Raw genomic sequence first — 24,377 nt, 5'->3', positions numbered from 1 at the left:
ACCACAAGTGAGCACGTCAGTCTGTGCATAAAGTCAGTGGTAGATGTCCTTGTTTGTGGATAAGAGCTGTGAGTCTGAACTTGGCACGAAGTATCAATAATACTCACTAGCTTGGAAATGACATTACTAATGGTGACAAGGCAATTTTTCCACAGTAGTTACTGCAGGGATACACAGTCTGCATTGAGGCCCAGAGCATGCTGGGACAGACTGTTGATAGTCATCCAGGTGAAGTTAAGTGTGGATTGTGAAATTCCTTTCTGTCCTTCAGCTCCTGATTAAAACAGGACAAAGGTTAAGACAAATATGCTCTTACATGATATTAGCTTGATCATTAGATACAATAAGCAGGGGCCAGTGTAACCTGTACTTCAGTTAGCGTTGTATTTGGGACAATGTCTTAATTCTGAAATATAAGGCTACTTAACACAGTATCCCCCAAAGTCACTAGTGTAAAGTCACATTTTATTGTTAGAGTTGAGGGTTCTGTGGGTTGACTCTGTGATTCCATTTATGTTTCTAGTACGGTCTGATCCCTTTGTTTCTTCTTTTCTTGACCAATGTGTTTCATTAGGGTTGTTCACAGGAGCATGGATGACATGTTATTTAGAGACACATAAGCATTAAACCATGAATCCATTAAAGGACTCTAGCTCTTTAGTAAGGCTGGTGGCTTGTGAGCCTCCCCCTGATTTATCTCATTTCTAGTCTGTTATGAAACTCTGGAATCTTGAACTCTGTGGGAGTCTATGGGAGTGGCTGTTCCCTATTGGTCCCCACCCCCTTATTAGAATCGTTACCTTTTTAAAGTAGCCTCCACACTCATCTGGAGCTGCAGTTGGGGCGCTGAGTGGAGAGGAAGCCTGGACTCTCACTAGGTGAGTTCTATGTTCTCATGTCTGCATCACTGGAAAATAGCTTTTCAGTGCTTTATTTATTATATATTAATTGTACAGAACAGCTGGTTTTATTATGTAATTTCCACTATGTGTGTTGTATACATTGATCATATTCACTTCTCACTACCTTCAATTTTTACCTGTGTGTGATTTATAGTTCATATAAATTATTTTATGAAGGAGCTATTTCTCCTTCTCTTTTCCTCCTCTCTTTTGGTCATCCCCCACTCCACCCCTCCCGTCCTCTATTCCTCCTTCCCCTTCCCCCTCCTTCCTTATCCTGGTCTTCATTCTGCTCTTCTTCTGCTCCTTCCCTCGTCTCTTACTCCTTTTTCTCCTTCTGCTTCTCTCTCTGTTCCCTCTTTCCTCCCCCTTCTCTTTCAGAATCACTGAACCAAAGGGTGGGGTTTAATGTATATGCAAGGGACTCTAAATGATGGGATTCAGGATAATGAGGAGTAGACATGGACTGTCCTCTCAGGAAAACCTAAGATCAATAGCATTCTTCTCTTGAATTGCATGTGCCAATCTCACAGAGAACTTGCAGATTCCTCCCAGGTGAGAACTTATATTTACCCAGACTCTCCCAGCCACCCTCCCAAAGCACTTCCCCAGTTGGGTTTTCTCCCACATTTGTTTCTGTCTTGTGGAATCTAATTGCTTTGATAATTCTGTTTAAATAGCAGAATGGCTATTTCACATTTAGGATTTGTTACTTTATCTGAATATTTAATTGCCCAACACAACCTCTGTTATTAAATGGTAAGCCCAAGAAAGCAAATGGAAAAGAAAAGTGTGACTAACTATTGATCCCTGGGAGATCTGAGGACTCCATCATATACCAGGGAGAAGTTGTCTACTTATTTTCTCTGTGATCACAGATGTGTATAGGAGGGAATGAATGGGAGACCAGGAAACAGTTTAAAATCCTGTAAGAAGACATGGCAGGAAGAAATGAGTCTGTAGAAGAACAAGGTTAAATACAAACTCTGACACTAAGCACTTATGTGGCCAACCCTAGGCTAAGGTTCAAAACATTCCTCATGAATATGGAGAAGGCTAGCAGAATCTTAACACGTGCAGCTCTAAAACAGGGAGTTAAAGAGAGAGAGCCACACAGCTCAGCAGAGATGTCGTTTTTAAGGTGTAAGTCACCATATGGCTGCAAGGCAAGTGATGCTGAGGAAAGGCTGCAACCCAGGGAAGACAGGATGAAAGTCTTTGAAAGCCTCAGAATCTCAGAGTCCCTGTGAGGTCCCCAGGACAGAAGCTGTGCAGAGCAAACTAGAGTTCATGGAATAAACAAAGAAAAGCACAGGCAGAAAAGAAGAGAGTGTTAGAAAGTGCCTGAGAAAACTGTGAGGTGCCCATGAGAAGCAAGTGCAAACTGAGGGCAGGGAGGCCAATATCTGAGGGGTAAGAATGTTGCTGAGGCCTGGTGATACTGACCCAGTAGACGGAGCCCACCAGCTCTAGAGGATCTGGTGTCTTCTTCTGGCCTTTGCAGCCACTGTACCCATGAGCACCTACAGACAGACCGACAGACAGACAGACAGACAGACACACACACACACACACACACACACACACACACACACACACACACACAAACAGAGTCCCTAGTTAAAGGCAGACACTGAAATTTCCTATCACATCACAAGTTAAAGCACTACCCATGACCCATGATGTTGACTTTCCAGCCCCTGAGCAGCAGGGACTCAGCACATCTGCTCACTGTGCAGGAACTGAGCTGCACTCTCAGGGTCTCCTCAGCATGGAACTGTATGGACATCCTCTCTCCTGCAAACGTGTGACAGGGACAGATTCTCACCAATAACTTTGTGGAGATGAAGTAAAGTTCCAATGAACAACTGCCCGATACGTGGTGTTACTGCATCAACCGCTCTGCTGTGAACACAGAACAGGGTCCAGTGTTCAGTGGGAAACAGAACTGAAGCCAAGGGACGAGCTCTTCTCCTGGGAGAACTAGGGTTTGACACAGCCAGGGTGACACCAAGCCATTGACAGCTTCTGAACTGAGCAGCCCAGGGTCCAAAGGACTGGGGAGGGACTTTGTCTCATCCCTCTGTGATGGCTCAGCTGTCCAAGTTCAACAGCTTCCAGTCCTTCATCACTAGAGGATCAGGGCTGCTCTGTTTATGTCCTCAGAAGGTGAAAGAACCAAGTCGATGCCTTGACAGGCCGTTCAGTCTTCTTTCAGAGATCAGGCTCAATTTTAGTTTCCCGAGACTTAATCAAGCAGTTTCTGCGAAGGCCACGAACAAAGACATAGTCCTTGCAGTAGCTCCCTTTTGCATGTACTGTGACTGCTCAAGGTTCAGCTAGTTCTTTACTTATGCCATCCTGTTTGCGGTTTTTCCCTTTAAACCCTCTCATCCTGAGAGCTCAGGGCCATCTTCCTCCACCCGCTGTGTTGAGTGTTGGACATGGACCAAGCCTTGGCTTGTTTGTTATCAATAAACACCTTTGTGTTTTGCATCGGATATTGGCTCTGTGGTGGTCTTCCTCAGGGGTCTCACAACATCGCCACAACAAAGACACATGGCCAGCTGAGACCTGTTTGGTGCAATTGCAGGTTTGTGGTCACTGATGGTGAAAAATTAGTCAACAACCCTCCTGGGTCCCCTGGAAGCTGCCCATGAAGAAGGCAGACTTCCCTCCTCCGGTGTTGTGTTATTACTCATGTCCCAAAGCACAGTCGCCCTGGCATTGACCTCTTTGCTTTTCCTTCACAGTCAGTGAAACCACAGTTGCTGCCATGGCCGGGAAGCCTGTACTTCACTACTTCAAAGCCCGGGGCCGAATGGAATGCATCAGGTGGCTGCTGGCGGCAGCAGGGGTGGAGGTAGGTTGTGCATTGTGCTTCTGGAACCGGACCTAAGATAAGTTTAAAATACTTCTGTAAGCTGAGAGTCTTCACACCAGGAAAACTGTAAACAGATATGCCCTAAATAGTAGTTGTCTTGGCTCGATGGCCCTGCCGGACTAAGAATGCAGGACTATAATTATGTCCACAGTCAGCCCCTAAAAGAAGTATGCCAACTTGAACTACCAGACCACACACTACAACTTACCCAGTGCCTGTGGGAGATAATGGAAGCATGCCCAGTGTGCCCAGCCACCACCATGACCTTCGGGCCCAAGCCTAGAATTGCTGTACTCTTGTTGATGGAAGAGCCCCATTTTCCTGATACTCCCCATAAAATGTGAACACCAACTCCACAAAAATGGTAATGAGAAGAAGATAGATTGATTTGAACAAATGAAAATCTTACTATGCTCTCTATCAAAGAACACATTCACATTAAAAGATGTTTTCAATAGAAAAAATCAGATACTTAATTTTTTGGTTGCTTGCTTATTTGAGTTGAATCAGTTAGAAAAAAAGACATAGAAATAGAAACTAGAATATTGGCTATTAGACCATACTAATTGATTATTACAGATTATGGTAAGATACTGTGACTTTAGGTGTGACCCTGTTCTTTTAAAAAGTGTTCTTATGCAGGGTGGTGGTGGCTCCTGCTTAATCTCAATACTCAGGAGGCAGAGACAGACAGATCTCTGTGAGTTTGAGGCCAGCCTGGTCTACAGAATGAGTTCCAGGACAGTCAGGGCTGTTTCACAGAGAACTTTGTGCAAAAACCAAAAGGGGAAAAAGAGTCCTTACATTTGGAGATTCCTGGTGAGGTGTTTGTGACAGGGACGTGTGACACCTCAGCTCTGACTTTAAGGTCAGAGTCACAGAGAAGATGGGCACAGAAGTGAACAGGGTGACTTTAGCTGGTGGTTGTTTGAGATGGTGATTGATGGATGGAGGCTCTTTGCACCTTGTGTGCAGTTTTACAGCACAGACCCAGGAATTTCCATGATAAAAATGGTTTAGAGGGGACAGGAGACTGAAGTGATGGCTCAGTGTCAAAATCCAATACTGTTCTTGCAGAGGACCCACACCGGATGCTCACAACCCCCTGTTACCCTAGCCTCAGAGGGTTCCCGTGCCTCTGGTCTCCATGGGCACTTACACTGCCTCCCCTTACACTCCTATAATAGAAAAACATGTTAATAGTGGTAAACTATACAAGAGAAGCTTGATGGAATTAAATTAAAAATATGAACCACAAATGGGAAACCTGACACAGAAGGCAGTAACAGCCCTCCTGTCAAAAGTGATCAATACTCAGTAATCAGGTTTTAGAGACCATCAAATGCCAGGCACAGGCCTGGTTGGGAGGGTATAGGTGGTGAATAAAACAGAGGCCACATCTTCAGGTGGCCCCCATGTCTATGAGCTTTCAGCTAAGTGTGTGAGTGGCCCCAGTGAGGTGTGGAAGCAACATTCTGAGGTTAAATGTTTTCCTTTCCAGTTGTAGAGCAGAAAGTTCTGGTAGGCTTTAGTGCTGCCCTCTAGAGGTGTCACTGGGAAAAACCCTTCCCAGTTCACATCAGGGCAGCTCAGAAGTTGGCATTTCCTGAGAGGAAGTCAGGGGCACTTCCTGAGATCTTGACCTCAGGAGGCTTGAAGGATGAAGTGGTGTCCAGTGAAGGCTGCTTTGGTGTCTTCCCTCAGTGTCATGGCAACATGTTTACCTCAGCCATGGAATCACACATCCATTCCTAAAAGAATAGGGAGGGCTTCAGCTGGATCCCTCTGAATGAAGGGGTGCATTCGAACTGAGACACACTAGTGCCAGCCTGGGAGGATTGCTTTAAATAATTCAATAATTGGGTGCCAGTTACTTATGCCTGCTTTGTGGCTCAGGGATATGTTCTAAGCCACTGGACTGCTGATTCAGCACAGGAGGAGGGGGGTGGGGCATCTGCATAGAAACTTTCCTGTTCCATGTCCCAGAGTGACTGAGAAGCCAGTGGGCAGGGGCTATTAGAGACCCTGGCTCACACCTTCCAGACTCAATGTGCCCACAGGCCGCCCTTTGACCTCATCACCCTCACACCCACCAACCTCATCACAGTTCAGCCGCCCTCTGTGATGACGTCAGCACTCTGTGCAGCTCTATGAAAGCTGTGCACGTTGTCCACACTCAAATTTCATTCCATCAGTTCAGTCCGGGCGGTTATGGAGTCATCCGCAAACTGCCTCGCCAAGCAAGGTAGAAGCTGATTTTCAGCCTTTTGTGAAAGAAAAGTTTCTTTAAACTCTGAAAGGAAGAGAGTGGTTTATTACTCTAGAGCGCTGGAGAGAGCAGGGTGACTAAAGATTAAGCCACATCAGTTCGGATCCAGAGTGGGTTTTCATTGGGTATGTGTATCCTCACACAACAATAAATTAATACGTATACATAAAACAAATAACTATTTAAAAAATACAATAACAGCCCCACAATGTAAGCAAGTTTGATGTGGGCCTAGAGTAATAGCTTGGTTGTTTTGAGTTCTTATTGCACATACAATGTATTATGGTTCCCAGCATCCACATATGACAGTTAAAACTGTTTATTACCCCATATCCAACTGAATCATAATCTCTGGCTTCCATGATCTCTGACCACTGAGATGGGTGTTTTCACATACATAAGACCGCTCCCCCCCCCAACACACACACACACACACACACACATACATTCAAAATTTGTAAAACTAAATCCTGACGAAAATTTAAAAAAAAAGAAAAAAAAAACTATGTATTCCGGGCCATACCATGTGCCATAATGAAGACACAGAAAGTTCTATTCTGTTATCACTGAAGTTAACAGGCTTTCCTGAGAGTTCAAAACCTCAACAGTCCATTTCCCAGTGCTGGTCCTCCCATGAGCTCACTTTCTTCTTAGGACGTAAGCAGGGACATGGTGGGGTCAGGGAGGAGGAACACTACAAGAATGAACAGCTTTGTCATGGTCAACACCCTGTTGTTGATGGATCTAATCTGAATTTGCAAGTGGCCAGGTCCAGACACCTTCATGTCTACTCCAAGTTTTAACTTCTGCAGATGTATTACCAGACACAGACCACTCAAGTTCAAAAGTCTACAACAACACAGAATCAGCTAATGAAAATGCATTTACTTTTACTTTTTCTGTCTTCAGTTTGAAGAGAAGTTTATAGAATGTCCAGAAGACTTGGAAAAGTTAAGAAAAGGTAACACCAAGTGTCCATATGTCTTCAATGTGGTCCCTAGTTGAAGGTTTACCAGATGGTGATGGTGGTGCGTGGTGGGTGGTGGGTAGGAATAGTCAAGAATGGCAGAGTGATAAGATGTAGGTGGTGGGTTTCCTTGAGTGCTCTGAAAATGGAAACAATGATTAGAGAGAGGAAGTTAGTTTCTGCAAACATGTGTCTGGTGACAGGTAAATAAATGTTTTCTTACTATTTCTGCATCAGAGTGAGCTATTTCATTCAGGCTCACTTTCATTCACTTCTACCATCATTTTCTTCACCCATGTTGCCCAATAACTACAGAGGTACATGGCCATTGATTAACTCATGGGTGGACAAACAGCTGGGATAATTTTCTTGAGCATTTTCATTCAGGTTACTGATGAGTTGCTATCACCCCACAAATACAGTCTGGAGGAATCAGTGGCTCACTACACAGGAAACTGTCGTACACCTTATGTCTTGAGGATAACTAGACTTTCAAACTCCCTACATAGCTCTATTTGCATGGTGATCCTCTGCTGTCCCTCCTAACTCTCAAATGTATCCGGAGACAAGAACTGAACATAAAAACATGCATGAGAGATATAATATGAATCTGGATAGGAAATAACAGTGAATGAGCAAAGCTCAAAAGCCAACAGAAGATTATGAGACAAAGAGGAAGCCGGAGCTAAGAGTAAATGGGATTTAATTAAAGACTGGCTATCAATCATTTATCTTTCCTTTGCATGATCAGATATTTCAATACAACTTTTATGTTCCTGAGAAGTTAGACTTGAACACTTCATAGACCTCTTTCCTTTCTTTTTTCAAAGATGGGAAATTGATGTTTGAGCAAGTGCCCATGGTGGAGATTGACGGGATGATAATGGTGCAGACCAGAGCTATTCTCAACTACATTGCCACCAAATACAACCTCTATGGCAAGGACGTGAAGGAGAGGGCCCTGTACGGTACATTTTCTGTTGTTACTCCAAAGGGAAACAAAGGAAGAAATTGGTGTCTCCATCAATGAGCAAAAATGTGTCAGGCTTTGAGTCTTTTAGCAGGCTGGGTCTTGATATAAACACTTAGTCCAAGTATATAAGAGTAGACAGAAGAGAGGGAAGAGCAGCTGGTGTGGGTTCAGGTGAGTGTGACTACAGCAGAGGATGATGTTGCGAGCTCAGCTTGGGGGACAGAGTTGCAAACACGATGGTCCAAGGACCCTGAGTATGGTGGAATCAGGACTCCAGGTGCTCCAGGCTTCAGTGACTGGACCTCAGCCACAGCTTAGGACAAAGGACTCAGGACTTGAGGCTAGAGGAGGAGTCCTAGGCAAGGAAGGGGGAAGGAGCTGCTTCCCACATCCCAGGAGTAGGAAAAGTGCAGAGCAAGACCTGAATTGCCAACCAGTTCTATGGACTGGTCAACTCAATGAGCCTTAGATAGACCGGTTCCCATGGACCAAGATTACCTGAAGCATTTAATTCAGAACTAAAGCAACCAGGCTGACTATACCACCCATTAGGGGACCCATGATGCTGTGACATATTCATTCATTCATAAACCACTGTGTATGAGTATTGCAGTTGCTCAGAGAGCTAAATGTGGTCCTAGCCAGCAACACTAGTGTGGGAAACATATGTCCATGGATAGAGAGACTGGGCTTCAATAGTGCTTGTATAGAAATAAAGCTTCAACATTATTTATAATTTTCTCATGGTGGACTCAGCCCAGATATTCAATAATAGAGGAAAGAGGAGCAAAACATAATTTTGCAATGAAAATACCTGAAGTGCTGAGGGGCACAGAACAAAGGTCAAGTGTGGACACTGCATTATGTAAAGTAAGCAGACACCAGGGCACATGCTCCATGGTTCATTCCATAGGAAATGTTCCTGTCCTCCCCGTGGATAAGAAAGGAAGTGTGTCAGCACCTTCTGGAGCAGCTGCCACAGAGGCGGGATTAGAGGTTTGAAGGGAGTGAGGATCAAACTCTTCTAACATTGGAGGATGTTAACATGCTTAGACCGCTACAGATTCATGGAAACACAGAATACCACCTTTCTGGGAGCCAGCAACGGTAGTATGTGAAAATGTGACAGTGAAACTCTTTTCCAAAAGCACCTTGGGAAATACAGTTTAAACAAGGGAACACACGTGTCCTGTGCTGTGCTGTGAGTCAACTGAATAAAGAAATAGTCAATTCTTGACAAAAGTTAACAAGGCCAGAATCCAGCAGCACTGTGTGGAGGACATACAGATGTTCTACATGGAGAAATTCTAACAGTGACCAAGAATGACTCTGGACCAGGCAGCAGAAGGAGACATACACAGAGATGCATCTGGTGCTTGAACCAGGGCTCTGTGTTGAGCTTACATGGGAGGCAGCTTGTTAGCTCTGAGAATCTCAGCAGGGTTGTTTGGAACAAATTATGTCAGAGAGAGAGAGAGAGAGAGAGAGAGAGAGAGAGAGAGAGAGAGAGAGAGACAGAGAGCTATAGCCTTTGATGGCTATCTTCTGGAATGCTAGTGATGCTCTTTGTCCTTGGGATGGGCCATGTGTGTAAAAAAATTCTAAAAATGTATCTGAACTGACAGGATATCCTAGAAGGAAAGTTAAATCTGTTAAATATAAAAGATAATAACCCACTAGAGGCGAATAAGCTTGCAAACACATTTCAGTGTAAATTTCTCAGGGTTTTAGATTAAAATGTAAAATAGTGAATCCCTGAAAACCCTTGACCATTTGGATAATTTTGTCTTTCAGGATTGACATGTACACAGAGGGTATTGTAGATCTGACTGAAATGATCATGCAACTGATAACATGTCCCCCGGACCAGAAAGAAGCCAAGATTTCCATGATAAAAGACAGGACCAAAAACCGGTACTTGCCTGCCTTTGAAAAAGTAAGTGGGCTCTTTGAAGTCAGGGGACACTGAGTTCCAAGGACAGGAGAAAGGTAGAGTCTGGGAGAGAAAGGTTGCTGCAGTACTGACCTTCCATGAGCCTCTCTGTGCAGCCCCCTGCCCCACAGGGCACTGTGGAAAATGGCCTGTGAAGGAGCCCTGCATGGTCAAGCCAGTCTAGGGGTCAGCATTCAACAGGGTTCGTGGCCACAACCAGAACTTGATCTGTGAAAGTTGAGCCACACCAGGATGGACCCAGATCCTGCAGAACACAACAGGCTTCAATGCCAGAGTAAACTCAAGAAAAACACAGATGGGAAAATATTCTGTCAGAAAACACAGCGAGGCAGAGAGTGACTGGATGTCATAATATGATAGTGCTTCAAAGACAGAGGGGAAGTGCCTGACAAGGATAGGGATGGAGGGTTGAAAGGAGAAGGCTGATGAAGTGATTTAAGGAAAACTGACCTGCCAGAATTGGGGTCTCAATGCCAGGCTTGGAGGAAGAGCCATGCACACTCAGCAAATGAAAGTGTGTCAGTGACATGGAGTGCCTCTCTTAGTCAGGGCTTCTCTTTGGAGGAATATCAAGAACACTTCATAAATACTTGATTTTCTGTCAAGTAAAAGGTAAGAACAGAGCTATGATCCTAGAGGATATGGGCATCCTACACATTCAGGAGAGATTTGACTGTGACCCCCATGTTACAAAGCATCACCTTATATTTCATCCTTTCACTGAAAGTTCACTCACTGATGTCTCTGCTCTGTGGGAGGGTTTTAGGACCATCGGGTCCTCACACAGCCCTCTAGAGTCAAGGCACTGTCTCCTAGAATATAATGTCCAGCCATCACAGCTTACTGCACATGGCGTATGAGATTCATAACCTCCATGCACACAATGAGCTATGTCCTGAGAACATTTGATGCTGCTTTTTGTATTTTTAGTTTTTCTTCATTTTTCCTTTTTAAAACAAAACAAAACAAAACAGGATCTCTCTATTATGCAGCTCTGGCTCTTCGGGAACTCTCTATGTGGACTGGCCTTGAGCTCACAAAGATCCACCTGCCTCAGCCTCCTGAGTGCTGGAATTATGTGTGTGCCACTGTGCCTGGCTTCCGTTTGTTTTTGGATGTGCTAATTATATTTTTCTCTCTAGACATGTATAGAGTGATAAGGTGACCACAAAGCCGTTTATAGTTCTTTACTTGTAGTTCATGATTTAAGAAGTGATTTTCCTTGCAGTTATCTGTGATTTTCATATTGCTGGGATATTTAAGTAAATGCCATATGAATGTAACTAAGATAGTATTATGTAGCAGGAATCTTAAAAGTTCTTATTAATAAAATCAAACCTGAGGTGAGTTATTGGGGTCCATGCTGGTAGATCAGAGAGACAGAACAAGCCACAGCTATCTCACCTCGCCGGATCCTCAGCTGGTCCTGTTTCCTCCGACTGGAAGCTTCTGTGTCCTCATCCCAATGGCTCTCAGCTGAACTGCTGCTGGAAAGCCTGAAGCTTAACCAGCCACATGCTTAACCAGCCAAATGCTTAACCAGCCAAAATCTTCTAGTTTTTGGTCCTCACGCCTTATATATCTTTCTGCTTTTTACCACCACTCCCTAGGATTAAAGGCTGGCTTTTTGGGATTAAAGGCATATGTCACCATGCTTGGCTATTTCCAATGTGGCCTTGAACTCACAGAGATCCAGAGGGGTTTCTATCTCTGGAATGCTAGGATTAAAGGTGTGAGTGCCACCATTTTCTAGCCTTTGTATCTAGTGGCTGTCTGTTCTCTGACCCCAGATAAATTTATTAGAGTACACAATATTTTGGGGAACACAATACCACCACAGTATTATTATCCAGTCTTCACACAACCAGAAATGTTGACATCAATGATAAATAAATACATAGCTGCCAATCAATAGCAAGATTAGCACCATATGGTGTTGGCATGCTCATCTCTCAACATTCATGTGTTATCAGTACATTGTTACTTACAGACTCCAACTCAGTTCACCCTGTGCAATTCAGCATGTCAATCATGGCAGAGTGAAGGATGGGAGTCCAGTGAAGGATGGAAGTCAGAGCCAATGCTGTAAAGGGGAGGATGTGCTGTAGTTCAGTTGGGTGTACTTCAGATTCCAGAGACCTGAGGAGAGCAGACAGGAGAATGCAGACAGGGGATGTTCTCTGTGACTGATGCTCCCTGCAGGCGGAGCATCTGCCCAAGAGAGATTGAACAGAGCACAGGCAGAGGAAAGTCCTGACATTCCAGTGTCCTGTCAGCTTAAAATAAGAGGAAGAACAAGATGTGTCAGGGCTAATCCTTACCACAGGTGGAAAATGTACAGAAGGTGGGTGGTGTGAAGGCCATAGGAACTGGCAATGAGAGAGAAAGGTCATGTGAACTTTAAAGAGGAGGCTGCCTGCCTGACTTCTCCCTCTCCCTCTTGTATCATAGGCCTAGAGAAGTGTCCGCACCTCTATCCCTGCCAGGCAAAGGCAGAGCCACCCCTTGGGAGACTTGGGAAAAGTCAGTGGTCCCTGCCCAACTCTATGTTCATAATCTGTCTCCTTTAATTCTGCAGGTGTTGAAGAGCCATGGACAAGACTACCTTGTTGGCAACAGGCTGACCAGGGTGGACATTCACCTGCTGGAACTTCTCCTCTATATTGAAGAGCTTGATTCCAGCCTTCTGGCCCCTTTCCCCCTGCTGAAGGTGAGATCACCTCAGAGAGGCAGCCGCACACACATGCCTCTGACAATATAATGGTGGCCTTGGGGCTACTGAGGCCCCATCCTTGGCCTCCAAACTGAGCTACTAGACCCTGGTTTCAGGCAAGAAAATTATCTTTTGAGTATGGAGACTGAAGGCTGGTACCCCAAGAAGAATATTTTGCCTTTTGTCATGAGAAAGATGCAAGAGTTTCCCTGGACCCCTGTTTTTTGCAGGATGCTTCTGGCCTTCATCTTCATCTCAAGTGTCCTGTCTTTGCACACTCAGTGTCTCAGCAGGTCTCTGTCATGCTGATCCCCTTCCTCAGCTCTGACTACTCAACACTGTGCTTCCCTCTCTACAACACCCACCATGACATCTTCCATCCCCCAGTTATCCCAACCTTATCTCCAGGGGTGAAAACTGGCTGCCTCTTGCTCCTAGTTAGACTGAGATTTTCTGTGTCCATTTCCAACTCAATTTTTCATGTCTTCAGTTTTCTTTGGTAGTCTCTGTTTTCACACCTGAGAGATAGAGTGCTCTGTGCTCTGCACCACAAAACCAGACCATAGGGTGTGTCAGGGACCAGAGGAGGAGGTAAGTGGATGTCAAAGGAGGTCTTTAGTTGGGTTATTGTGAACTGTGGATGCAGCTAATGGTTTTATCATTTTTCTCATGTCTACACTGGAGCTGTTGTAAGGATGCAGTTGGTCATGTTCTGGGAGGGGCTCAGAGTTTTTTGGATTGTCCACATAAGCCATTCTGACTCTCAGGCTGTGTTTTCTGGATTACAGGCCCTGAAGAGCAGACTCAGCAGCCTGCCCAATGTGAAGAAGTTCCTACAGCCTGGCAGCCAGAGAAAGCCTCCCCTTGATGCCAAACAAATCGAAGAGGCTAGGAAGATTTTCAAGTTCTAGGAAAGCTGCATTGAGAGAGCCCACAGACACCAGTCTCTGGGGTTTTGAAATAATAAACAGCAATTGTTCATCCTGGTGTTTGAGAAAATGAACATAAACAATGGATATATGTTTGGCATGTGTTCAAATTGTTGACCTGGGATTGCAGGATCACATTTCAAGAAGGCAAATAATAATCACTTCAAATACGAGCAAAGGTTGTACAAATGAGGAAAACCTAAGTAAAAAGAACACTGTCAATAGAAAAGAAGTGACTAACATTGTTGTAGAATGAGTCACAAAATTTAAAGGTAACATTAGTTATAAGACAAAGAAATAAAAATGAAAAAATAGAATAAAAAATAAAGAAAAAATTGAAGGTCTAAAAAAAGAGTGCAATTACAGGACAAGGATTTGGATAACTAAAGATATTTTAAAGAAAGAAAAACTACCAGAGAAAATAAAACTAAATATTTAAAATAGTGAGGGTGAATCTGGAGGGCAGGCTCACAAGTGACAAGCACTGGTTTTTCTTGGAGAGGCCCAGGTTAGGTGCCCAGCATCTCCATGACATCTCACAACCAAGTGTTACTCCAGCTCCATAGAACCTGATGTCATCTTCAGACCTCTGTGGTCACTGTTCACCCGTGATATACATACATATATGTAGTCAAAACTCCGCGACAAGTAATATAAAAATTTAAAAAATATTTTATTCGTAAAAACAGAGCAGAAAATATACATTCAAGCAAAATAACAATAACAGAAAATATCTTTGAAAAATTTCTGTCTTTATCCGGGTATGGTAGCACATGCCTTTAATCCCAGCACTTGGGAAGCAGAGCTACATGCATCTCTGTGAGTTCAAGGCCAGCCTGGTCTACATAGTGAATTCCAGGACAGCTAGAGCTACAGAATAGTGATGCCTGTCTCAAATGAATAAATAAATGATAAATAAATTCTGGCTTTCCCCACTGGAATCTGATGATTTCATCTTTTCCTTGCAACCTCAAATCTCTAGAGCCAGTCCTGTCCTGAATATCTTGTGTTGAGGTCTAGCCTGGTGGGCCTGACTAATCCCACTCTCTGCACACCCTCCCCCTTCCTCTGATCCAGCCTGGGCTCCACACCCATTGCCCTGCTGAGCTCCACTTACACTGTCATCAACCTCTACCTCAGGCCAGGATGCACATCTTACACACAAGTCCAGGTTCTCCCCTCAACTGTGGGAGACACAGAGATCCTTGTGGTCACAGACAAACACTAGGGGAACTAGGAATGCTAAACATATAAAATTGTCTTATCAAAGAGAGTGATGTATTAACTCTTTCCCTTACAGGGGTCTGGGAATGAATAGGGCTAAGAGCCTGGTGACCTTTGAGCTATCTTAGTATCAAAGACTACACTGGATCCTCTACCAGATCTTCATCATGAGCTGTCAATCTATAGAATCCATCTTTATGGAAGATGTCACGTGTACCTTATACAGAATTCTGGTGTAGTCATGTCTTAAGTTTTATTGTACCTACAGGATATAGTTTATGGACAGGAATTTTTCAACGAATTTTCTGTGCTTACATAAACTACTCAGAGTCAGGCTACCTTCTTCCCTCCCATGGATTGTGTTCTTCTGGCTGTGGTGGTTGCAGAGACTCCCATACCCAAAACCCCACTACAACCTGAATCCATCCCTTCTGACTGTACCCAACTCCCAATCCCAGCCATTCCTAAAATCCTGTGCTTTATGCCAGACTGCTGTGTCCACATCAGACACAGAACCAACAAAAGTCTACATACCCAGTTCTCATGGAGAACAATACAAGCAATATGAATGATAAAGGCAGTATCTTTCCCAAGCCAAATCCAGCAGAACTACAACATGCTCTCCAGTGAGAATGAACCCCAGAACACAGATCTGAAAGAGAAATCACAAATTTCATCAAAGGATTCTGAGTAGTTAGAGAAGAAACAAAGAAACAGCTCAATGAAATCAAAAGAAGAAAATAAATGCTTGGGTGATGTCCAAGAAAACACAGACATGATGGAAATAATGAAGACAACCCAGGATTTGAAAAACAGATTCAGTAGAAATATAGAAATATTTAGAGAACTCAAGCTGAGTTGAAGGAAGAATTGAAAAACTTAATGATCCAATTAGAAAATCAGGAAAATGTTTTACATAGAGGATGGGTCAAGAAGAAGAAACTGTATCAGTCCTCAAAGATAAAGTGGAGGGAAGAGATCACACAAAGAATATGAAATTAAAAATATATAAAGAAACATCCAGGAAATGTAGGACACCATGAACATTCTAACTCTTAAATATAGGCACAGGTGACAGAGAAGAATCCCAGGCCAATGGCATAGACAATAGCTTCAACAAGATCATAGAAGAATGGTCCTCAAACATCCCATCGCTGTGGTCATTTAACACAGTTCTTCATTTTGTGGGGACCCCAAACTCTGATGGACAAATTTTCACAAAAATGCTACTACTTAATTTAGGACCCAGAGCAATGACAATCCACCAATAGAAGGGGCTTTCCATACTCTATTGCTCCAATAGACAGATCTTCTTGACAAAAATAAACTAAAAATGAGAAATGAATGACATGCATCAAACGGGCTTCACAGAAGTCTACAAAATATTCCACACACACATCATAGAATATACATTCTAGGTCATGGAAATTTCTCTAAAATAGACCACATCCTGGGACATGAGCAATCCTAACACCAGCTGTCATCCCAATATAGATGGAGGAAATCATATGGGCCACACCCATAAATAAAGAGCCATAAGCAATTAGCAGCTGTTGAGAGAGAGAGAATTAGGCTTTCTTGAGGATGAGTCCCTTGATTGGATCCAATACCAAGTGGTCAACATTGGACACATAAGTGCGGGCAACACTAAACAGATTCAGCAGGCTGTATTCCTGTTTATTTGTTTATATGTGTATGTAACAGTGATTAAAGAAAAGGAGGCTGTGAATTTGGGAGAGAGGTTGGGAGGGGTGGACACTGGAGGGACATTAAGGGGGAAAGAGTGTAGAATGATGTAATTATATTTTAATTAAATTTTAAAAAATCACAACAAGGACTGGTGAGGGTGTCTCAAGATGACTCACTGGGGAAAGGCACTGTCTGCCAAACCTACCACCTGAATTTAATTCCTTCATTCCACACAGTGGAAGGAGAGAATCAACTCCACTAAGCTGTCCTCTGACCTTTATAGATGCACTGTGACACACACACACACACACACACACACACACACACACACACGTGTGCACACTTAGATGTCCATTAATAAATGTGAGAAAATGTCTGGTGACAGTGTGAGGAGAGAGGAGCCCTTGTTGACTGCTGGTGTCTTCATCTGGGTTTTGGTGTCAGGGTAATACTGCATCATGAAATGAACTTGGAAACCTTTCTTCCTGCTATTTCATGGAACAGTTTGGGTAATGCAAGTGTCAATTCTTCTCTAAGTTCTGGTAGACTTCTGCTGTGAATCCATCTGCTTCTGGGCATATTTTAGGTAGGAGACTTTTTTAAATACTGCTTTAATCTTGTTGCTGGTTATGTGTAGTGGGTAGCTATTCCAGCTTGGTTCTGGAAGTTCCAACCCCCATTGAGACTCTGGCAACTATCACGACTACGAGGCGGGGACAAAGGGAGGCATCTGGAGAACCGAGACCTGGGTGGGCAAGCGTTCTCTCTCTTCCTGGACCCTGGACGGTGGAGGTTGACTGAGCAGAGCTCCAGAGAACACCGCTGGATTGTGATACACCTTCCCCAGACCCCCGCAACCTCTCTATTCCTTCATTTGTAAGTCATCCACTAAATAAATCTTCCTTTTAACTATGTGGAGTGGCCTTTATAATTTTCCCCAATAGTTATGAATCAGTTTAAGTACTTTTCTTCTCAGCTTAATTGTGACACATCATATGCATTTAGAAACTCATCCATTTATTTTAAATTTTCCCATTTATTGGCACAGAGGTTTTAAAGTATGTGCTTAAGGTTTTCTGAATTTCATGATATTCTTTCTTGTAAGGTTGAAAATCTGTTGTGATTCTCACGTGTTTACCTTTGTATTGTGACTTAATACTTGATTCATACAACCGAGAACGTTTTCCTTGTTCCCTATGTTTAGTTCTTTAACTAATCAACATGGAAATTCTTTCTTAGTTTTGTCCATTTGGTGATCTTTGTGTCTCTTGAGTCCAGATTATCCTGTCTTTCTCTGAGTTTGGGGAACTTTTCTCCTATGATTCTATTGAATATATCATTATGCCTTAAATGTATTCTTCTTTTTCTAGTGCCTAGATCTGTGAATTTGGCCTTTACTTGCTTAGCCATCTCAAAGATCCAAAGAGAACCTGGGTGTCCATGTTTTCTCTTTAGCTGCTGCATCTGTCTTTTGGTGACATTCTATGACTCTTAGCCTCTGATAAGGAATAAAGGTCACACAGCCAGAACTATGTAGTAAGGCCCTGTCTCCAAAAAAATACATAAAAATAAAAGTCAGAAATGTGCAAAGATTCTCTAACTTGTGTTGTGGTATTGTATTCCCCAAAATATTGTGTACCCTAATAAATTTATCTAGTGCCAGAGAACAGAAAAGCCACTAGATACTTAGGTTAGGCAGTGGTAGCACACGCATTTAATCCTAGCATTCCAGAGGCAGAATTCCTTCTGTTCAAGGTACAGCCAGGCATGGTGACTCATGCCTTTAATCCCAAGAGGTGAGCCTTTAATCCCAGGGAGAGGTGGTAGAAAGCAGAAAGGTATATAAGGCGTGAGGACCAGAATCTAGAAGCTTTTGGCTTGTTAAGCTTTTAGGTTTTGAGCAGCACAGTTCAGCTGAGAGCCATTCCGATAGAAGGACACAGAGGCTTCCAGTCTGAGGAAACAAGATCAGCTGAGAAGTTGGCCAGGAGAGGTTAGCTGTGGCTTGTTCTGTCTCACTGATTTTCCAGTGTTCACCCCAATAACTGGCCTCAGGTATGATTTTATTAATAAGGACTTTTTAGATTCCTGCTACAAACTTGTTAAATGTGCAGTAAAACAAGAAAGCTTCTAGGAGTACCTTCCACCACACATCCTGAGTTTCCCAAGCCTGGCTCAGCCTGTCCCTTTAAGGCCCCACATTAACACTGGTACTTTGACTTCCTGCTAAATAGCATTGGCCACCCTTCACTGGGCTCATTCATTGAACTTCAAGGAGCCTAGATCCTGATGACCTAGGACTTTGAGTCTCAATGTCTTTTAAAATTTGACACACTGTTAGTTTTGGATTGCCTTTTGACTAATAAAATCTATCTTGACTCAGCTACCTCTTTGGTGAAATGCTGCCTGGCCAGTCTCCTCCAGAACATTAAGCACTCCCTTGACTCCATGACCTGCTCACTCCCACCTTATGGGCCCAGGTATTGACATTTCTCCGGTCTGTGGGCATGTGCCACTCTTCTCTGTCCACATAAATTCTACACACAATGTATCCTAACCCTAGCTGCCCTGGGGAATTGTGCTCCATGATGCATATTTACATCTCACACTATCAGTGTTAGGAGCTCAGCTTTCCCTCTGGGATAATGGACTCAAATACAAGTCAGTGAGCATGGGTTAGTGAGCAGTTGAGCCTTGAACTCAGAGTTCCAAGTTCATCAAGTACAGTTTATGCAGCATAACACAGAGAGCCACTGAACTGAAGCACAACAGTGTTAATCCTGTGCCAGACTGGCCATTCTTTATATTTCATTCTGTGAAACAGGAAGGTGAAACTCCACCCTCACACATGCTCTATCACTATCTATCTCAAGTCCTCTTTTTCACACTTGGCTTATCATCATCATCATCATCATTATTATTATTTTATTTTCTTGTGTGTGTGTGTCTGGGTATGTCTGATGCATGTGGATACAGGTTCTCATGGAAGCAGAAGAGGGCACTGGATCTCCTGGAGATGGTGGTATAGGTAGCTGTGAGCCTCCTGGGTGCTGGGATCCAACACTCATTCTTCTAGAGCAGCAATCTCTCTGGCCCCATTGTAATGTTCCTTCCTTTTGTATTTATACTTTGGGGACAGGGTTTTACTCTGTACTCTTTTTATTTTTTTTTTTTTGGTTTTTCGAGACAGGGTTTCTCTGTGTAGCTTTGCGCCTTTCCTGGAACTCACTTGGTAGCCCAGGCTGGCCTCGAACTCACAGAGATCCGACTGCCTCTGCCTCCCGAGTGCTGGGATTAAAGGCGTGCGCCACCACCGCCCGGCTTACTCTGTACTCTTAGGTGGCCTGAAACTCCTTATACAGATCAGATTGGCCTTGAATTGACCCCTCCTGCTTCTGCTTGCCATGGGCTGAGATTACAGGCATGTGCCACTGTTGGGCATCAGTTTCCTTCATCTGGAGAGACAGCTCAGTAGTTAAGGGCACTTGTTCTAGAAGAGAACTCATGTTTATCTTCTAGCATTCACATGGTGATACTCCAGTTTCAGGGTGTCTGAAGCCCTCATCCTTGGAGAATACACACACACTGGTACACATGCATACATGCAGGCACACCACTAGCATATGTGAACTAAAACCAAGAAAGAAAATGAACAGAAACAAAAATCTCTGGAGGAACAGCAGAGGTCCTGGCTTGAGAAGAAAGAAATACAAGTCTAGAAGAGCTTTACTATAGAAGTCTAGGAAGACTCAAGCTACATTTTCTTGCATATGACACTGAGGGAAATCATATGTTGATAGACAAACAGCATTAACTTGCAACTAATATTTAACTTCAATCAAGTTATCAAAAAATAACAATGAGATTATGACCTAGGCCAGTAGGTCATTCTTGAGTAACAGGGTCCTTGAGAGAGAGGATGAGGGGATCAGAAGGTAAAGAGACAGGTAAGTTTGGAATGAGGAGGTCTTACACAAGCTGTGTCCTATTCCAAGGAAGCTTGTTAAAAAGTGCATTATCCTATATACTATTGTTAGGAGAGGAATGGGACAGAGTCACAGTGACCATCACATATGGACAGAGTCAGCAGAGACTGTCACATATGGACAGAGTCACAGAGACTGTCACATAAGGACAGAGTCACAGAGACTGTCACATATGGACAGAGTCAGCAGAGACCATCTCATATGGACAGAGTCAGCAGAGACTGTCACATATGGACAGTCACAGAGACTGTCACATATGGACAGAGTCAGCAGGAGGCTAATCAAGCAATGTTGCCCAAAGGCAACACAGGGCATCTCAGAGCATTTCAGAGGGTGAGCACAGCTGCCTTGGGACTGATAGTCTCTTCTAGAGAAAAATCAAGTTCCCAGGAACCAAAACCTTAACTCCTTCAAGCCCCAGGCTCATCCCCAGACTGGTCCTGCCAAGTTCACTCCTGAACAAGGACAAAAAACTTTAGTTTGATCAACTCCTAAAATGATCCAAGGCATGCTCCAAAAGACATGGCTAGCACTCTTCAAAGGCACAAACTCTTAAGAGGCAAAGAGAGACAGCCTAGAGTGAGGGCACCAAGGGGTGTTGATGCCCACATTCACTGTCATCCTGGGGAAGAGATTTGGGGATTCTTACCTTTAACTTTCTTTTGCATTTTGGGCTTTACCCCTTGCCTTGGGAGCATGAGAAAACAAACTGTACCACCCAGCTGTGCTCCCAGCCCTGTAAACTCTTCTTGAGACCAAGTTTTTAAAGAGCGTATTTACAGGACATATTTCGTTTTCACTAAAGATAAAGTCCAGGATCTGCATCAAACAATTTTACATCTGTTAGTTTGGTGGTGGACACATGATGAGCCACCAGAATGTCCTTCTTACACCTGCACATGGTGACACATCCCAAACACTAAAGGAAAGTTGGTCACATGCTCCTCAAGGCTGCCCCCTGAGCTGCACTCTAGACCAGGCGTGGGAACTTGGAACCAAGCCCTGGAGCGCTCCTTGCTCAGGGCTCCACACTGTCTGGACAGGGCCCTGATGGAGGAAGCACAGCATGTCCAGAGGATGGAGAGAAGTAGGCCCAGCTGAAGAAATGGTTTGTGCAGGACCTGGGCTTCAGAGGAAGACTAAAGTACAGGAGCTTGTCATGGCAGCGGCTGGCAGTGACTCCTCCCCTCTCTGTTCTTTCTTTTTTCCTCTCTGTTAGTCCCGCCTATACTTTACATCTCTGTTAGTCCCACCTAGCCACTGGCCAATCAGTGTTTTATTTATTGACCAATCAGAGCAATTTGACATACAGAACATCCTACAGCACTTCCCCTTTTCTTTTCTTTCTTTCTTCTTTTTTTAAGAGGAAGGTTTTAACTTTTACACATCTCCAAAGCCAGCTTGGTATATTTGGGAATTTGGGCGTAGCTTCTCTTACTACATCCTGCTGGAGGGGGCGCGGTATCTTATGGGGACATAAAGAAAATTTTAGGATTATGGAGTAGCCTGTGAGGGTATATGGTCTGAACCAGTTGCTTTAAAACAGTTCTGGATGTTGGATCATCTGTGCCTTCGTGTCATCAGAGACCTTTCACGGGGTCTTGGCTGGTCAAACCTGATGTATCTTAATCTGGAACAAATCCATAGCCTCTGGCCTTCTGTGGAAACAAAAACAGAGCCTCCTTTCCAAAACAACATATCCTTATATCCAAATTTTGAAGTCAATGTACCTTTAAAATATACATTTTGACATAATTCAACAGCTTTTGCAATCAAATGTTTTTCTTCAGTTACGAATATCAAAGAGAACATAATCCAGATTCTCTGTGTGGTAGCCATCTTTACGTGGCTTATTTTTTATATTACCTTGAGCCTATTGCTTTAAACAGCATTCTAAGACTGAAACAGCACTGTGGCTGCTGGCTCTGTCCACTTCAGCTTCCCAACATGGCAGTGGTACATTTTCCACCAGCTCTGGGAGCCATCCTGGGTCTATGCTCTTATCAAAGCAGCATGTTGCCCAGAGACCTCCTTTTCTGTTTTGTATTAGCAAAGAATAAATCCACCACACAGCTTAATGTGCCACTTGCAGAGGCCCAGCTTAATGTGCCATTTTCAGAGGCCTCATTCCCTCCATACTGCATGCAAGTGCACACTCCAGGAACCCGCCATAGTTGCTCAAACACTCAGGCTGCCACTAACTTGAGAGAAACAACTAAGAACTGTTTTTAGATCCAATTTAGAACATTTTTTCTCAGGTTTTAGGTGGAAACTCTTGCCAAGACGTTGGATGCCATTTGTAGCTAGAGTTTTCCTTGCCTTGCCTTGTATGAGCGTGGCAGCTTCTTGCTAACTGTTCTGATAGCTTAAATTAATCCAATTCCATAAACCTATACCTTGCCACGTGGCTCGTGGCTTACCAGCATCTGCACATGCTTCTTGTCATGGCAGAGGCTGCCAGTGACTCCTTCCTCCTTCCTGTTCTTTTTTTTTCTCCTCTCTGTTAGTCCTGCCTATACTTCCTGCCTAGCCACTGGCCATTCAGTGTTTTATTGACCAGTCACAGTAATTTGAAATACAGACCATCCCACAGCACAGCAGCATTCCTGATTCACCCCTTGTTGTGCACTGGAGATCTCCCAGTTCTCTGGAGCAAGTCTTCCCATTGCTCTCCTGGGACACTCGCCTTCCTCCAGGGTTTGTTCTTCCTCTGCCATAAGTTCACAGCCTGTGGCAGGGACTCTTCATGGGCGGTGTTCAAACTCATCCATGTAACTGAAACTGATGCCTGGACCTGAGATCCTGTGCTGGTGCACATGAGCATCACCCTGAAGGGCAGCAGTGGCAGTTTGTAATCTGTTTTTAGAGAAGTGCAGCACCCCTTGAGGGGGGGAAATTATATAGTTGAAGAGAAATTAGCAGTGTATACCAAGATAAAAGAGGCCAGCCCTGGACACTAGTAGAGTATCAGACTCAGGCAAGTGACATGCATCACTGAAGCCAACCACATCATCGGGTAATGATTAATAAAGACCTATGAACCAACAATTATAACAAAAACCACAAGTGAGCATGTGAGTCTGTGCATAAAGTCAGTGGTAGATGTTGTCCTTGTTTGTGGATAAGAGCTGGGAGTTTGAACTTGGCACGAAGTAACAGTAATTCTCACTAGCTTGGAAATGGCATTACTAATGGTGACAAGGCAATTTCCCACAGAAGTAACTGCAGGGTTGCACAGAAGCATTGAGGCCCAGAGCATGTTGGGACAGACTGTTGATAGTCATCCAGGTGAAGTTAAGTGAAGAAATTCCTTTCTGCCCTTCAGCTCCTGATTAAAAGAGGACAAAGTTTAAGACAATTATGCTCTTACAGGATATTAGCTTGATCATTAGATACAACAAGCAGGGGCCAGTGTAACCTGTACTTCAGTTAGCCTTGAATTTGGGACAATGTCTTAATTCTGTAATTTAAGGGTACTTAACAAACGATCCCCCAAAGTTACTAGTGTAAAGTCATATTTTATGGTTATAGTTGAGGGTTCTGTGGGTTGACTCTGTGATTCCATTTATGCTTCTAGTGCGGTCTGCTTCCTTTGTTTCTTCTTTTCTTGACCAATGTGTTTCATTAGGTTGTTCAAAGGAACATGGATGACACGTTATTTAGAGACACATAAGCATTAAACCAAGGAATTCATTAAAGGACTCTAGGTCTTCAGGAAAGGGTCATGGCCTGTGAGCCTCCCCCTGATTTGTCCCATTTTAGTCTGTTATGAAACTCTGGAATGTTGAACTCTGGGGGAATCCACGGAAGTGGCTGTTTCCTATTGGTCCCTACCCCCTTGTTAGAATCGTCACCTTATTAAAGTAGCCTCCACATTCATCTGGAGC

At 43.7% G+C, this 24,377-nt stretch overlaps 1 protein-coding gene across 2 annotated transcripts; it reads left to right on the top strand.

Annotated features, from left to right (window-relative positions):
• The first annotated feature begins 729 nt into the window (after positions 1-729).
• On the top strand, positions 730-13,684 carry LOC102925247 (glutathione S-transferase A2-like). Of its 2 annotated transcripts, none has more exons than XM_076576805.1 (7): positions 730-878; positions 3,656-3,765; positions 6,965-7,016; positions 7,853-7,985; positions 9,790-9,931; positions 12,528-12,659; positions 13,451-13,684. In XM_076576805.1, the coding sequence occupies exons 2-7, from the start codon at positions 3,679-3,681 to the stop codon at positions 13,571-13,573; spliced, it is 669 nt and encodes a 222-aa protein (XP_076432920.1). In that variant the 5' UTR covers positions 730-878; positions 3,656-3,678; the 3' UTR covers positions 13,574-13,684. The 2 variants fall into 2 exon arrangements, with proteins under 2 accessions (XP_076432920.1, XP_076432921.1); XM_076576806.1 differs by lacking the exon at positions 730-878 and adding an exon at positions 3,473-3,495.
• Positions 13,685-24,377: the final 10,693 nt, after the last annotated feature.

The sequence above is a fragment of the Peromyscus maniculatus genome, chromosome 7, assembly GCF_049852395.1.
Source record: "Peromyscus maniculatus bairdii isolate BWxNUB_F1_BW_parent chromosome 7, HU_Pman_BW_mat_3.1, whole genome shotgun sequence".
In the NCBI taxonomy this organism is placed as follows: Eukaryota; Metazoa; Chordata; class Mammalia; order Rodentia; family Cricetidae; genus Peromyscus; species Peromyscus maniculatus.
This window is presented reverse-complemented; position numbering and strand designations above follow the sequence as displayed.

Coding starts and splice junctions, on each gene's coding strand:
- LOC102925247 (XM_076576805.1), top strand. CDS start 3,679: ATGGCCGGGAAGCCTGTACTTCACTACTTCAAAGCCCGGGGCCGAATG. Junction 3,766..6,964: donor TGGCGGCAGCAGGGGTGGAG/GTAGGTTGTGCA, acceptor TTCTGTCTTCAG/TTTGAAGAGAAGTTTATAGA. Junction 7,017..7,852: donor CTTGGAAAAGTTAAGAAAAG/GTAACACCAAGT, acceptor CTTTTTTCAAAG/ATGGGAAATTGATGTTTGAG.